The 17,989-nt window shown below is 37.3% G+C and overlaps 1 protein-coding gene across 1 annotated transcript; it reads left to right on the top strand.

Moving 5' to 3' along the window:
- Positions 1-482: 482 nt before the first annotated feature.
- LOC127641375 (rho GTPase-activating protein 19-like) lies at positions 483-16,934 on the top strand. Its single transcript, XM_052124351.1, has 11 exons — positions 483-545; positions 2,408-2,685; positions 4,625-4,705; positions 6,766-6,975; positions 7,275-7,501; positions 10,283-10,369; positions 10,950-11,015; positions 11,131-11,307; positions 12,845-12,940; positions 15,276-15,428; positions 15,846-16,934. Exons 1-10 carry the CDS (start codon positions 502-504, stop codon positions 15,387-15,389), a joined length of 1,380 nt encoding a protein of 459 aa, XP_051980311.1. The 5' UTR covers positions 483-501; the 3' UTR covers positions 15,390-15,428; positions 15,846-16,934.
- The last annotated feature ends 1,055 nt before the right edge of the window (positions 16,935-17,989 follow it).

Here is a 17,989-nt window from a genome sequence, read left to right as displayed (position 1 = left end):
AGTGCTGTCATTCTTAAGTGTTCAACCCCACAGCTGTCCCACAAAGTGAGTCATCACAATCGGCCAGAACAGTTTGGAGAGCGTGCGCTCCCAGGTATGCGGAGACTGGCGGTGTGTGGACATCACAGCTATCTCAACACACATCAGATATTACACTTATTCTGCGGTATCTCGTGGATGCATTTAATAAAATGAGATACTTGCTACAAACTTGTAAAAACTGTCCCCAAAGCAGGGAGGTCATTCAGCTGCCCCCTGATGATCATTTGTGCATTGTTGATAGAAACACGCAACAATTCGTATTTTCTTAAGTCGAATTTTTAGACTGTAATGAGTTTCCACAAGTGGTGCAGACAGCTCTCTGAAACATTTAAATATACCAATCAGCGCTCAAAAAACAAGTCTTGCCCTCTAGCTCCGCCCTCTTCTCAATCGTTGGCCAATCATGATTAAGCAGTGGTTAACGCCTCATCAGCGGCGGATTTAAACGGAAGATGAAAGATGGCCGCGGAGAAAGACACCGATGAAAATAAACGAGACAGAAGGTAACACAAACTTATTAACAACGATATTTACGCGACATATATAGCCTGAAAAAAGTGTGTCAGCCATTGCAATTTTGAAAAATTGGAAGGAAATTGTTGGTTAATTACACAGGGTGAAATTCTTGCCGAGAGAGCTGCAGTTGTGTGTTAACTGTTTCTACGTATTCATGAATGTGTTGTGCAAATAACAAATAAGTTGATTAGCCTTCATGCACATATCAAGGTAACCGTAGTTACCGCAAAAACATAGTTTCTACAGTTATTAAACTAACAAAAAGTAGTTGGACATGTAACATGGTAGCACCATGGCTTTGCTGTACCTCAGAATGCCATGCAAATACAATGGTACGTGAATGTGGTAATTTTTCAAAGCCATAGTAAATATACATATTAAAGTACCACGGTATTGTATCAACTGTGCCATGGTGCTTTATTATTATAATATATATATATATATATATATATATATATATATATATATATATATATATATTTTTTTTTACCACTGTCATGAAAAGAAAAGTGACCTGGAAAGTTTATCTAGTTAGACTCCAAAAGCTAAAGAACAAAATAAATTATAGAGGGACATTTCAACTGATTATAGATATTAAGTCTTTGATATCACATCTGTAGAAATATTCTAGACAGCAAATGAAAATACTTCTATATTCCATTTTTATCTTGCCTAATACAATTTCTTTTTGTTACAAATCACATTTAGCAAACAATTTGAGAATTTTATTCAGATTTTGCTCTTCTGGAAAGAAATTGGTACATTTATTCACCAAAGTGGCATTCAACTGATCACAATGTATAGTCAGGACATAAATATCATGAACATTTACTATTACAATTTGAAAAAGTAATTCTCCTTCACGTGCAGCAATGACAACTTTGCAGATCCTTGGCATTCTAGCTGTCAGTTTGTCCAGATATTCAGGTGACATTTCACCCCACACTTCCTGTAGCACTTGCGATAGATGTGACTGTCTTGTACGGTCTTGTGTTGCTGTCGGGCACCTTACAGTCTAGCTGATCCCACAAAAGCTCAATGGGGTTAAGATCCATAACACTCTTTTCCAATTATCTGTTGTCCATAGTCTGTATTTCTTTGCCTAGTCTAACCTTTTCTTTTTGTTTTTCTGTTTCAAAAGTGTCTTTTTCTTTGCAATTATTCCCATAAGGCCTGCACCTCTGAGTCTTCTCTTTTCTGTTGTACATGAAACTGGTGTTGAGCGGGTAGAATTCAATGAAGCTGTCAGCTGAGGACATGTGAGGTGTCTATTTCTCAAACTAGAGACTCTGATGTACTTATCCTCTTGTTTAGTTGTACATCTGACCTTCCACATCTCTTTCTGTCCTTGTTAGAGCCAGTTGTCCTTTTTCTTTGACTGTAGTGTACACCTTTTGTATGAAATCTTGGCAAATGGCAATTTCAAGCATTGTATAGCCTTCATTCCTCAGTGATTGACTGATAGTGCTGGTGCTGTTTTTTTTACATCAGTAATGTCAAGTACATTTTTATTTGTATAGCACCTTTCACAACACTCATCGTTTCAAAGCAGCTTTACAGAAGATTAAGCATTAACAGACGATAAAACTAATGTATATAATGTCGATGAATCATCATTGTACAATTAGATGAAATACGATTGTTTATCGTGTTTAAAAATAATTAAATAGTAATTGTATTAATAACCCCAGTGAGCAAGCTGAAAGCGGCTTATGTCCTGACTATACTTTGTGTTCAGTTGAATGACACTTTGGTGGAGTACCAATTTCCTTCGGAGACAGCTAAATTATTCCAACATTATTCCAAAATTTTGGCCACCAGTGTATATCTTGTATATGCATATTCACAGGGGCACCGTGTGCAATGTTGTAATCAGTCAGGACACCGAGTCAGGCAGCAGTGGTGATGGCCGGCTGCCCATTATCTTCAATCCAGACTTCTTTGTGGAGAAACTGCGTCATGAGCGTCCTGAAGCCTTCACTGAGCTGGTGCTCAGTAACATCACACGACTCATCGACCTCCCTGGTGCTGAATTCTCACTTTTATTGGGGGACGAGGAACCCAAGACTCCCAATGGCACTGCGGCAGGAGGATTTTTTCGTTCCTTCAACTTCCTTAAACGCAAAGGTCAGAAGGTTTTTGGGGTTGTTACCTATTTTTATTGACTGAATTCCTTTTCCTTTGCTTATGCTGATTTATGCAGATACATTTACAGAAACTTGCAGAATCAATAGGTTTATCATATTTAAAAATCAGAATCATAAAAGTTGCTTTTTTATTTAGTACTGCTCAGATGAAGCTTATATATTCCACACGACCAAATAATAAGGAAGATTCATACAAAACTATTACAAAATGCTGCAAACAGTCATTGTTGCTCATAGGCAGTAGCCATATCACCCTGTAGTTTAAGATTTGTTGCCCACTGAAGCGAAGCAGGGTTGAGCCTGGGCAGTACGTGGCTGGGGAAAACTAAGGTCGCTGCTGGAAGAGGTATTCGGAAGGCCAGCAGGGAGTGCTCACCCTGTGGTCTGTGTGGGTCCTAATGCCCCAGTATAGTGACAGGGACACTATACTGTAAAAAGGCACCGTCCTTTTGGATGAGATGTTAAACATATGACTCTCTGTGATCATTAAAAAAATCCCAGGACACTTCTTATAAAGAGTAGGGGTGTAACCCTGGTGTCCTTGCCAAATTCCCCCGATTCTTAATCCTGGCCTTCTAAAAATCCCCCTCCATTAATTGTTTCTATAACTCTCCTCTCTCCTCTACACCAATTGCTGATGTGTGGTGAGCATACTGGTGCAATATGGTGGTTACTGCAGGTTGATGCTGCGTAATGTGGTGGTTGAGGATTCCCCTTTTCACTGTGTGAAGCGCTTTGAGTGTCAGAAAATTGCTGTATATATGTTAAGTTCATTCATTCAACATGATATTTAGTATGAAGTGTATGTAAACTTCCTAACAGGATTATTTGGGTAATTTCTCTCTGCTGTTAACTGGCTAGCACCAAGGCATTGTTAATACTGCACGTACAGTCTCAAGAAAACCCTTTGGAATTATCTGCAAAGACCATCTTGTCACACTGCAACTCTACTGGAAAAACATTTTTGTTTGGGAAGAACATGCAGGACTATGTATGGTGTTAAAAGGGCACCGCATACCAACATGAAAACATCATCCCAATAGTGAAGTATGTTGGAGAGAGAATCGTGTTTTGGGGCTGCTTCGGGCCTGGAAAGCTTGTGCATAATGGAATCATCGAGGGGAAAAATAAATGTAAGTTTATCAAGATATCCTACAGGATTATGTCAGGGTGGCTGTGTGCCACCTGAAGCTCAGTAGAAGATGGGTGATGCAGCAGGACAATAACCCTAAACATAGAAGTAAATCCACTACAGAATGGTTTCAAAATAAAATCCACCTTTTGTAGTGGCCCAGTCAGCGCACAGACCCAAAATATATGCTTTGGAAGGACCTCGAGAGCCGTTCACACCAGATTACCTGAGAATATGGTTGAGCTGAAGCAGTTCTGTAAGGAAGAATGTTCCAGAATTGCTTCTGAATGTGTAGGGCTAATTCGTAGCTACAGGATACGCTTGCTTTAGGTGGAGTTTTCACACAGTGGAAGATCAAGAATGTGAAAAATCCCAAGGATTTAAATTGATGGAATGTTCAAATGGAAACCTTGTTAACTCAAATAGTTAAAATTGTTTAATGTGAACAAACCCACAAAAGGTCTTTGATCTGCTCTTAAGATGTTCTCTCTCTCTCTCTCTCTCTCTCTCTCTCTGTCTGTCTGACAGTTTATCTGATTGTCTAACTAGCTAGCTATTTGTCTTACTCCGATATCTGCATAACCATCAATCATATAAAACTAGTTCAAACTTTAAGACAAGGCTTTGTCAAACCAACATCAATGTTTGACTTATCTACTTGCCTCATACCTTCACAATACGTACCACTGTTGAACGTATTTAGCAAAGCGAGTTCATGTTGATGCTCATTAATTTCCATTGACCAATACTCGACTTTGATTCTGATGATCTTTTCTTTATTTACCAGATAAAGGTATTGTGTTTGGTATGCCCCTAACAGAGGAAGGAATAGCCCAGATATATCAACTCATCGTTTACCTCAGCAAAAGTGAGTGATTTTTATCCATTTGATTTTTAGCAATGTTTATTTTGTTATTTTTCTAATGGACACAGTGTATTTTTAATTATTTATTTTTTTTGTCTTAAATTGGCTTTCTCTTTTTAATTACATTTTGTTTGCTACTTTTTCATAAATTTGCAGGATTATACTTGTGATTCCAATAAACATTACTTAAAACTATTGTGTTTAAAGTTTTCTAACACAGATTTTAACCAGCATTTTAATGGTAAATCAATGCTGCGTAGAGTAGGAAAGATAGTATGTACAGACAACAAATGCTAAAGTATTTAACGTTAAAAGATATCTTTATTAGTGCACAATGCAAACAGAGAAAACTTTATAATGTGCAAATTGTGAAACGGCAGAGCAAAAAGGTAAGTAGAACGAGTGAACTAAATACACAAATGCAATGAACAAATTATATACACTGTGCAGTACGACCAATTTTCATAATTGACTAGTCGTTTGGTTTTCAACAACTAGTCAGTGTTAAGTATAATAATGTGTAATTGGGCTCCGTTATGTTCAAGTGACCCTGATCAGACGTGTCAGAGGGAAATATGGACGCTAAGCACAGCATTTCAACATGGTAACTGATGGATATTAAAAAAAAATATAGGCAAAATAATTAACATCTTGCACATAACTATCAAAGTAAGAGAAATAAGAAAGGCTCCAATACATAGCGGCACAATACATAGCGGCATAAAACCACTTATGCGCATACTGAACGCACAATGATGCGTTCAGTTGTTGGACAGCTAGTCGAGCATCGTGGCACATCCCTAATAAACACTAAATGGAACTCCAAATAGATTATTTTTTTATCCATTGTAAAATTTTCAATCTACACGGTTTAATATCATGGTCTACGTTTCAAACTTGCTCATGCTGAATTATTTCAGCGTCTGTCAGTTATTTCAGTTGCTCGTCCACACTTAAATCATGTTACTGCGCATGCGGAAAATCCCTGTTGCATGAAATGCAATTGTCCTCGTGTTCCGTCGCCTGACACCAATTCAGAGTAAACTTCCCTTTGCCTTTTGAAGTAACTCAATGTGATGGTTGTACAAAATAACATTTTGTTTTTTAATAATTCTATCAAAGTGAGTCAAGTACAACAGTGCCGTTATAACACAGGCCGCCATCTTGATTTGTTTTAGTTTGATAGATCACATCACTGCATCACATGACAACAAATAAATCATAATTTTTATATGTATCTGTTTTCACAGTCCACACTATGTGAAAATGGCGTTTTCAAATTTATCCACTCTGGAGTGCATTTTCAAAAAGCTACGATTTCACGGACAAAAACGCCATATCATTGTGGACTGAAGGCCAAAACGGAGAGAAGTGGTTTCAAATGAAAACAATGCTGTGGGCAAGGCAGTAGAAGGAAGGGCAGGACTCAAGCGCAGAGTGTAACAATGGGCTTTATTTAATACAAAAAATAAGCAAAAAAATATCCAAAATGGAAAAAACACAGTCCAGGACGATAAACCAGATGCTGGGCTGGAGCAGGGAACTGACAAGAATCCAAATGTAACCGGGAACCTGACAAACAAACACCTAACAGGGTACATAAACGCAAGAAACATCCCACAACAAACTGGCAAGAGACAGAGAACAAAGTGAGAATAAATGGGAGAGAAAATAAGGAGGGTAATGAGACTGGGCAGGTGAAACTAAAAGGCAAATAAGGGGGCAGGGTTTCACTTAAGACGGCACACGAGTGCACATGGCATATGAGAAAATGCAAAGCCAAGTGCACTCAACACTAGTGTCAGGATCCAGCCACAAAATCTATAAACAAGACCAACCAAAGTGTCAGGATCCTGACACTAGATGCACAAACGCAGAAAGACAGGTGACAGGATCCCGACACAACAAAACCTCAACTAGTTTTGAGTAAGTCATTTGTAAATGATGGAGAAATTGCACACAACACCTTTTTAATGTCTGTTAATCATATATTTTTAATTTATGTTTTTGTTGGGAAATTACTTTTTATTTTTGCAATAGTGTGACTGATTGTTCCCTTGTAGATCTGCATGTGGAGGGTCTTTTTCGGGTTCCTGGGAACAGTCTGAGACAGCAGACACTGAAAGAGCAGCTCAACACTGGAGCTGATATTGACTTTAGCTCTGGTGACTTCCATCCCAATGATGTTGCCACCCTCCTTAAAAGCTTCCTGGGAGAGCTTCCTGAGCCCCTTCTGACGCACCGCCACTTACACGCGCACCTGAAAATTACAGGTATATGTTCAATCCTGAAATTGTGTGAATTGGTATGGTTCATCTTTGAACCCAATTCGATTTAGTTTATAACAACAGTGGGCTTTGGTTTTATCTGACTATCTAAACATCACCACAGATACATTCTCTGGTGAACTATCATTTATTTTGCCATGATGCTACAGATGAGTCTACACTACTAAAGTGATGTGTTGATTTCTTTCTAAGAGATTCTTTGCTAAATAGAGATAACCTCCGGCATTCACTTCTGTCAACTAAGTTCCTTGACGTCACTGCAACTTTTCCTCTTATCTTGGCAGAACTGACCATGTTTGACGACCAAGGTAATAAGACTAGTTTGCCCGATAAAGAGCATCAAATCGAGGCGTTACAGTTGATTCTGATGTTGCTGCCCACTGCGAACCGCACACTGCTCAAACTTCTGCTGGATCTGCTCTACCACACCGCCAAACAACAGGACAAGAACAAGATGACTGCACACAACCTCGCACTCATGTTCGCACCACACGTCATCTGGCCCAAGAACGTATGCACTTTTAATTTTATTTTTAATAATTGAATGTTCTCACCAACTTTGTAAATTTTTGATCTATTAACCAGAAATAAAATGGTGTTTTTATAAAAAAAAATTAAATGATTTACACTCATAAATCTGGTCATATCAGTATTAGAGAAAAAGCTTCTTTATTCTTCGTGTGGTGCTGGGCGCACATTGATGAGCACTGCCACGTTGAGATCACATGACCAGCTGAATATTACTCTCATTCTCAATAATCCTATGTAATTGGACACTTTCACTTGTGGAATGTATTAATCATGGCGTACTGCGACTAGCGCATTTTTCAATGACATTGGTAACAGAGAACTTCACCCTAACCCTTTTTTGTGTAATGCTACATGTACACTGCTAGGTGCCAGCGCAGCATATATAAAAATATTACTGAATAGAATAAATTGGCTGGGTTCCCACTGTCATGGAAAATCTGGACATATCAGGGAATTTTGAAGTTGTGATTTCTATGCCTGGAAAGATCATTTAAAAAGACATTTCTGTAATCAATGTACATTTTGTCTAGTTTAAAAAATATCTCATCAGCTTGATATTGCTTTTGTGTATTCACTAAAACTTAAGCCCCTAAAACTTGTTTGCAAGCCATAGTAATGACCTTTTTATGAGAGAATGATTCTTTTGTGTCATTGATGGGTCAAAACGGCTCAAATAATTATTGAGTGATTCATTAGTGAATTGATATGAATCAAAATGATTTAAAAAAAAAAAATTGGCATTGAGTAATCGCAAACTCCTGGAAAAGTCATGGAAATGCATCGGCCAAAAAGGGTGGGAGCTAGGGTTGTGATCGACGCCTTTTTCACGCATCGGTAAATGGAAGATTTTCTCCATGATTATCGAAATGCAGTATATCTTGAAATGGCACGTTATAAAATAAGAAATATTTTTTTCTCTATGAAGGTACATACACTGCGCAGGCTCCTCATCTCTCGTGGCTGCTTAAAAATCTGCAACGCAACTCTCATAGTTTTCCTTTAAAAATTAACCCAAATCATTATCAAAGGACAAAGATTATTGGCTGTAGCCATCAGTGGATGATGTATTGTGTTTATGCATCATTCACATAGCCTACACAATGTATTTTCAGTTACAAGTATTGTTATTTTTTTGTGGTTTGATGGCTTGAATGAAACCTCTTTAAAGCTAAAAACAGAGAAATTGCATAATTTGTTAGCGCTCAGTTTGTGCAGTTTCATACACTAACCTGCAAACTCGATGTCACTTTCATTCTTGAAGTACAAAAACTTTTGTAACTTTTGTGTGTATGCATCCTGTGCAAGGAGCTCTAAAATACCCATCTTATGTTGTGATATCTGTGCCTTGCGACCTGCTTCAATAAATGTGCTTATTTATAAATAACCTTGTGGTCTCCCAATGCCATTTCGCTAGATATTCAACTGAAGCCTAATGAGTTAATTGGAAAGCATTCAAATAAGGCTTCTAATTTAAATGTCGGCTAATGTTAATAAATTGGTAAAATAACGTGCTAATCAATGTATCAATATTTTGTGACCTGCCTAGTGGGAACACTGAAGGCGCATTACCAAGATAAAGTGAGTAATGTCTGGCTGGTCATGTGTTCCATACTACCGGTATGTTAAAAAAAAAAACTGCTTTTATTAGTAAGGATGCACTGCTCCCATACTGACATTTTTAGACTGATCGGGCATTGGCCTGACAAGACTGATCCATATCCTATATGGTGTGTTAGTCTTGGTTGTAACTTTCAAGCACTGAAAATGTTGTAAAAAAACCATATCACCACCATTAAAGGGATAGTTCACCCAGAAATGAAAATTCTCTCTTCAGCTGAACACAAATGAAGATTCTTAGAATATCTCTTCAGCAGGTCTATAAGTTAAGCAAGTGAATGGGGTCCAAAACTTTGAAGCTTCAAAAAGCACATAAAAGCAGAATGTAAGACTCCAGTAGTTTAATCCTTGTCTTTTGTAGTAGTCCAATTGGTTTTGGGTGCGAACAGACCAAAACATTTTCACTATAAATCTTGATATTGGAAGTCTGCTTGGCAATCATGATTTCAAGCTTGATTACACTTCTTTGCACCATCTAGCGCTCTGCGCATGCATCAAGCCCTAGGAAGTGTAATCAAACGTAATCATAATTGTGACCTAAAGACTGCAATGGCAAGACGCACAGTGAAAAATTTGTATATGGTATATTTTGGTCTGTTCGCTCCCAAAACAGATTGGATCCATTCTGAAGACATGAATTAAACCACTTGAGTCTTGCAGATTACTTTTGTGCTGCCTTTGTGTTTTTTGGGTCTATAAAGTTTTTGCCACCATTCACTTTCATTGTATGGACCCGCAGAGCTGAAATATTCTTCTAAAAATCTTCATTTGTGTTCAGCGGAAGAAAGTAAGTCATGCACATCTGGGATGGCATGAGAGTGAGTAAATGATGAGAGAATTAAATTTTTTTGGGTGTACTATCCCTTTAAGAAAAAACAACCCTGTTTGGAATTGGTATCAGGAGAGAAAAAGTGGTATTGGTGCATCATTATTTCTTAATGACTGTTACTGATTAAGAGTCTTCATGTCATGTTTGTACATGACTTTAAAAATATTTTTCAAAAGTAGTATTCTGTTCTTGATGGCTAAAACTCTTTAATGAGGAAAAAAGACTGAGTGCATATTTACATGAATGAATTAAAATGATAATATAGGAAGGTCAAGCTTAGTTGGTCAAATTTTCCCATTTATTTCCTGCTTTCAGATGAATGCCAGTGACCTTCAAGAAAACCTGAAGAAGCTGAACAGTGGAATGGCATTTCTCATCAAACATTCACAGAAGATCTTTCGGGTACTCTTGACTGTTTTTGTTTTGTAAACAGTTAAGTCCCTCTATTCCATACATTACCACCTTCCTTGCTTGTTATCTTGGATTTGTTCCAAATGCAAGTTACTTCATTGATACAAGCCCATAGTGAATTTTGAAGAGATGGTTCAAACAAAAATAAAAATGGTCATCAGTTACTCAGTTGTTACAAACCTATATATCTGTCTGTGAAACACAAAAGCAGAAATTTTAGATGAAAATTCAAGCCACTGTTTTCCATAGACCAGGTCAAGGTCAAGTCAAACTTAAAAAATGCTCCTTATAAAATAAGGATTATGAAAGTAGTCCATATGACTGGTGCACTTTATTCCAAATATTCTGAAGCCATATGATTGCTTTGAGAGAGGAACAGACCTGTATTTAAGTTGCGATTCACCAAAAAGCCTATATACATTTTTATTTTGTTAAAAGGCTTAAGAGTAAACTCAAGATCTGTTTGTTGAATAGCAAACAATGTCATAAAACCGGCACAAGCATCTGAAAGATTTATAGTTGTTTTCTCATTGGTTGTCTGATGAAATCTCTGTCTGTCCTTAACTTGAAGGCACCGGCCTATCTGAGGGAGCATGCAAGACTTCAGTTCACAAACACCAAAATCATTCACTCCAAGGTCTATTCCATTCATGATTATTTTTGTCATATATTGTGCTCAAACCCTGATGGAAGCTTTGCTTTGATGGAAACATAACATTCTGTCTTTTCTGTGCTTTTCTCACTCTTTAAAGGATGATCTTGAGCTCTTGGCTGTCAGCAGTTCTCGTTTTATGCCAGCCTGTAAGAGGACTGGAGCACGATTGGGTTTAGACTCTGATAATCACACAGAAGATGCCCTCAAAGAGCTGTATCGACATGTCAGTGATGGCATGCCAAACTCCGCCAAGAAGAAAAAACTCATCAGAAAGGTATTTGCATATTGAGCCTTGGTTTTTAGTTGGTTTGATTTTATTTATTCAGCAAAGTTTTCTGCTTCAGTTGTTGTGGTGTTGCATCACATTGTTTCTAGATTATTGTGCAGAGTGATCAGATTCATTGCAAAAAGCTTAATTGGCCAAAAAAAATAAAACTATCATAAACACCTAAATTTAACTTGGCCCTGGCACAAAATGACCGGCTAACATTTCACTAATCATATCTGCAGCACCTGAGAAATTGTGAAATGAGTACTAGTCAGGTGAAATCACTCTGATTGGATTATAAGAGCAGACTGAATGCATGGAGGGAAGAAGTGCTTCCAATCATTGTGTTCTTGTTCGCAATGTTACATCTAAAGAAAGACATGCAGCAATTTCCTTGCATGTGAGGCCATTTTGATGCAAAGAATATTACACCTGAAAGAACCATTTACCGGATCATCAAGAACTTCAAGAAGAGAGGTTCAACTGCACTGAAGAAGGCTTCAGGACGTCCCAGAGTGTCCAGCAAGCGCCAGGACCGTCCCCTCCTGAGGAGTCTGTTACGGAATCGTGTCACCACCAGTGCAGAGCTTGCTCAATATTGGCAGCAGTTTGGTGTGAGTGCATCTGCACACACAGTGAGGCGAAGACTTTTGGACAATGGCCTGGTGTCAAGAAGGGCAGAAAAGCCACTTCTTTCCAAGAAAAACATCAAGGACAGACTGAAATTCTGCAGGAAGTACAAGGATTGGACAGCAGAAGACTGGTGCAAAGATATTTTCTCTGAAGCCCCCTTCCGACTGTTTGGGACATCTGGAAAATCGATAGTCCGGAGAAGAAAAGGTGAACGCTATCATGAGTCCTGTGTCGTGCCAAAAGTGATGCATCCTGAGATCATCCATGTGTGGGGTTGCTTTTCATCCAAGGGAATGGGCATCTCACAATTCTGCCAAAAACACTACAGTAAATAAAGAATGGTATCAAAACTTCCTGCAAGACAACTTCTCCCAACGATCCAGGAGCAATTTGGTGATGATCTGTGGATTTTCCAGCATGGAGCACCATGTCACAAGGCAAGAGTGATAATGAAGTGGCTTCGGAGATCATTACATTGAAATTTTGGATCCATGGCCAGGCAACTCCCCGGATCTTAATCCCATAGAGAACATGTGGTCAATCCTCAAAAGGTGAGTGGACAAACAGAAGCCCACAAATTGTGATTAACTCAGAGCACTAATAAGGCAAGAATGGATCGCCATCAGTCAGGATTTGGCCCAGAAGCTGATATCCAACATGCCAGAGCGAATTGCAGAAGTTATGAAGCACAAGGGTCAACACTGTAAATATTGACTCTTTGCATATATTGAATGTTTTTGCCAATAAAAGCCTTTAAAACTCATGAAATGGTTATCATTGTTTTCCAGTATACCATAGAAACATGTGAATAAAATAATCTACAAATACTGAAGCAGCAAACTTTGCAAAACACAAGATTTATGTCTGTTGTACTTTATTGCTATAACTAGTTTGTCACTATTAATTTCAGCTTGGCAAGCAGTCTACCCCAGGGACCCCTGTCAATGAGAATACGACTCCTACTAAAAAACATGCTCGCTCTCGCTCCTTTGGTGGTCTTATCAAGGTTGGTGCTCTATCTCTTTCATTAAACTAAAATCTGGGAGACTCTTCACCCTGTATCTTATTCTGTAGAGTAGACATTAGTGAATAAATGAGATTTTGACATCTTTTCAAACACCAGCAAATTACTGTTGTGTGTCTATATGTATATCAGCAACTTGCATGTTTTACATTTTTACACCATATAAATGGCTTGTATTTGACAAATTTCATATGAATGAATGAATGTTGTTTTCTGACAACAAAGCACTTGAACGCGACATACTCGTAATTACCACTTCACCAACTGGGAAGTAGGATCATTCCGACATCACATGAAGGCAGCAGTAGTTTACAGTGTTATTAGGCCTACAGTTTCACTTGCTTTATCAACTGCCATGTTATGCTTTTCAGTTTTTCACTTTAGTTGCAGCCTTTTGACAAATTTTCTTTAAAATGTATGAATATTACAGACAATTTTTAGTCATTTTTACAAAAATGACACCATTTTAGTCTCTGAAAATAATATATTTTACTTTATAATCATGTGCAATATGGACAGTGTCAAACTGTAACAGACCAAACCTTTAATCAAATATTTTGAAAACAAATTCTAAAAATGTTCTAATGTAAACATGTACTGTATCAAACATGCAGTATAAATGTACATACTGTCCTGAAAAAGCTGAGCTCCTGAAAGAATAATGTATAGACTGAAGTGTTAGCCTACTGTACTCTGAATTCTTCATGCTTTAGAGACTTATTTATTTTCCGTGAATGGATATTACATTGCATGTAGCATGTTTCTTATGGAAACGGTGTATTCACAATACAAGTTACACAACGCAAATTCTGACTAGCCCATCATTTAATTCAATTTCACGTGTTTTTTCGTTGTGCAGATATAAATTGTTCCATAAATGTTGTGGATATATTGATGAATCTTGTGTATAAATGGGATGCATTTGAATGAGGTATTTACCCCATTTTGACGCGTTGGCGTGAACATGAATCCATATCTAATATCTTCTATTTACAGATTATCAAGAAGTTTCTTCTGTTTATATCTTTCAGAATAATATGTAGTCATTTTCATCAACAGTATGCTTAAATTAAATAATCTTCATGATGCATTTTTCATCTCGTCTTTGTTATCATTGACAAAATCAAAAACCTTTCGTCAACAAACGTTTTCATTGATTTAATTGACTAGATTAATGATGTAAAAATAATGAAGTCTTAAATTGAACTCGAATCATTAGTATCACGAGTTTCGCCTCTTAAATTGATACAATACAAACATTAATAGTCTAAAAAACACTTGAAGAATAATAATATTAAAATATAGTTGTAACTGGAGGTGATTCAGGAGTCTCCTGCTCTATGTAGAAGCGCTTTGAGTGTATTGTTAGAAAAGTGTACAATTTATTCATTCAAAATATGTAAATAAACGTTTAATCGTATATCAACATGAAAATGACACATTATAGCTCTGCCTCAGAATATCTTCCAGTCATGATCACACACAGGCGATGTTCAGGTAACCTCAAATCATGAGATTCATCTGCCAGAGCAGTAGTGTCGAAACACGACAGACGTAATCTATTCTTCCGCAAATTGTTTGCAATTTAAAATTTCAATTGACACTGTGATTGTGGCTGCCTGTAGCTTCCTCTACATTTCTGTTTGATTTCAGAGCACTCCATTAAAGAAAATGAGGCTGGGCTTGTTCACATATGGGCCAAAAATCCCATGAACCGCTCTCAGACCCCTGAAACGGACCACGTGGGAAAAGGCCCTAGGAGACATATTGATTGCCATATCGATTGCATCATTTACAGTGCGTCAGCTCTTTTGGTGTGCTTAGTTGGCAGCGATTTTCTGATTGGTGGATCGTTCCTCTTCAGTATCAGGAATTCCACTTTAAATGCGTGTTTACACAGACTAACAGCTTCAACAGAAGCATATACCATTGATGCCACAGTATGACGGTATTTAAAGTATTACAAGTTATCATGGAAAAGGATTCCCCTAAGGAAAACATTTATGAGAATTCTGCAACCCAGACTGTTGCAATTTAATACTCCTGTGCAAGTGCTGTTTATAATTTGAGATCTGAAGACAGCGTTTACAAAAAGAGCAAAAATAAATAAATCTGGAAAGAGTGAATGGGAAAATTATCTAAATTACTAAATCTTGCCTAGCATTATTGGTGCACTTAAAGGGTGAAAAATAAGATGAAAAATAAAATCTGTTGACTTGAGCAAGGTTAAACCATCAAAATCATCTTTGGTTTAGAACTGCTGCATTATAAGTGCATGAATCAGATATATTCTCAATGTGGCTGTTTTCAAACACAGAGGAAGGTTTTGGGGAACCAGCCCACTGCAGACAGGAGAGGTCGACACATGTCTCCACAGACTGTTACTGCAGGTCCAGGGAAGGAGAACGTCAACTGTGAGCCATTGAGCTGAAGCCCTGCCCCCAGTTGAAGTGATCAGGACTGTGTTCAGGTGGGAAATTTGATGTGATTTAAGTGTGAGTTTGTGAATGTATTTTTTCTGTTTAGTGTATTCCTACAGTTGCTTATCTGATTAAAAGTCAAATAACATTTGAGGTTTATCCTTTATTATGGTGCTTGCTATTGCTCATACCGTTAGGGATTCGAACAAGCTCCTAAACCTAAGACTTAATGCCGTTTGTGCCACGTACATGGTCTCGATCACAAGTAATCAGACTTTGTATTGTCAGCTAATGGATGATAAACCCAGCAACTATCAACCACTCAGAATTCCCTAGTAACCTTCAACTGCAAAGCAATGACGTGGCAGCCACCCACAACAATGTAGCATAGTGGCCAAGTTTTGCAAGTCATTTTCTTGGGAAAATGTGGAGAAAAATGGTTAAAGTCTTCTTTCCTTATTTTCCAGGGCGCTTTGTCATCATCTGCCTACATAGAAGACTTCAATCTAGACAACTGGAGCCATTTAAGAGTTTTTATTTTATTTATTATTATTATTCTATATTTTAACCTAGTAGAAATTGGTTAAAACTGTTACAGCAGGTGTGTATGGGCAAACCACTAGTCAGTTACACTGGGCATTTTAAACTGCAAAGTTAATTAACAATTGTTAATATGGGTCAGTGTGTGTATATGTGTAAATATATAAAGGTGTTATATCTGGGTGTATATTCACTTGCATTAATCACTCAATTTATGCTATAATCAGACATAAGGCAATGGGACAGGCAGCTAACATCATAAAGTGTAACGGCTGTACATTTAATTGCAGAAATGTATAGCTAAGAATACAATAAATTGTCCTTGTGTTTGTTTACAGATAGATATTTGTCTTAACTCTGTTAAGAGCATGTGAATTGTAGTAACTAACTGTGTCCCACTCAAATGTGATATTGAAACGGTTGTTTAAAAGCAGTACAAGGCCCATTTTGTGAACAACAGGACAAATATAATTCATCTGAAGTCTGATGTTGCCTTTTGATGCTTTACAACTGACCGATCATTTCACTGTAATTTGACCTGTGAATCAAGAATGTGTGTATAAAAATACATCCCAATGGTTTTCATAACCATTATTTCCATTTAATGAGAGAAGTAGCCATGTTTCTTTATAAATACCATTTTTAAGTTTTATTTGAAGGGTTCTGGGTATCTCAGGGGACTTGGTTCAGAAGGTTTGTGTATGTAACAACGATGGGATTGGTTTTGGAGTTGTTGAAGGGATGGTGTTTTGATACCTGTCAAGTCTATTTTATTTCACTGTATATTAAACATACTGAGGTTTAAGAGACCATTATGTATGAATGCAGTGGTTAGATTGACCGTGATTTTGTGAAGTGTTCAGAATATCGGTGTGAGCGGGAATGTTGCATGTCTAAACTTGCAGATGGATTGGTAGGAATGAAAGGATATTGTGAGGAATTATTGTTAATGGTTTTTGGCACAGTCCATATTGACAAAAGTTCTGCCAAATTGCTTTACCATTTTTTTTTTTATTTTTTTTTTTTATTTTTTTTTTTTTGTTATCAAATTTAGGTTTAAAAATCTGCACAAAGATTTAGATAATTTGGTCCATTGTAATGTGGCATAAAAATCCTTTTTATATGGATTTACGATGCATGTGACAAACTGGACCATTCAGAAACGTTTCCCAATAATCAGCAACTTTCTAATTTTCAAAGTATATCTGAAAACTATTGTTTGGATGTTGGCTTATTGTGAATTTCTTTTCTAATTGTGGATGTTTGTCGTGTTTGTGTGAGGATATTTGATGCTGTGATCTTTTGTACAGATGGTACCATGGGGAGGTTGGCATCCACTGGTTAAGCTATGATGCAACACAAATGGGAAAATTACAAGGACTACAAGTACTTCATTAAATTTAACAGATGTTAGAAGTGGAACATTTTAAAAGCTTAAAAATTTGATCGGAGAAATGTTTTTCTGTCAACTGCTTTGGTACTATGGATTCTTCAGTGTCATTTTATATTAAATCTTAAACCATCTGAGTTCTGTCTCCTGTGATTTATTATAAAAATAATCTTTAATGTTACGAGTTTGATACAAGCTCAATCGAAAGCATTTGAGGCAAAATTCCTTTAAGTTTGTAAGTTTGCATGTAGTTCTACGGACATCCACAAGTGGCCGCTGCAGGTCAACTAATAGACATCTGCTCGTCCAGATTGGCTTCAGTCGTGCTTTGCACTTGTAGTTATTTCTGATTGGAAATTCGTCGTAAACACGAACTGCAAAAATATATTTATTTTTGATTGATTCTCTGTCTATACTTTGGGAGAAAAAGAATGGGGTTTACAAAACTGTTGTTCGTGACAGCTCTACCCAGGTGGATGGGAGGGAGGTAACCCCCAATAATCAATATAAGCAAGTACAAAATGTTATGTTTGCGCTTAAATAAAATCCAAGTATAACCGTCAGAAACTTTTTAATCTTGTACTTTTTGTGAACTTTATTATCATGCAGTAACAGGCAGAAGCAACACACTGATGTTATGATGTCTGCAGTCATCATACAGCCTCCCTTTGAAATATGAAT

Source organism: Xyrauchen texanus, chromosome 50, assembly GCF_025860055.1.
Source record: "Xyrauchen texanus isolate HMW12.3.18 chromosome 50, RBS_HiC_50CHRs, whole genome shotgun sequence".
In the NCBI taxonomy this organism is placed as follows: Eukaryota; Metazoa; Chordata; class Actinopteri; order Cypriniformes; family Catostomidae; genus Xyrauchen; species Xyrauchen texanus.
The sequence above is the reverse complement of the archived record's forward strand: the minus strand, read 5'-3'. Positions and strand labels throughout refer to the sequence as shown.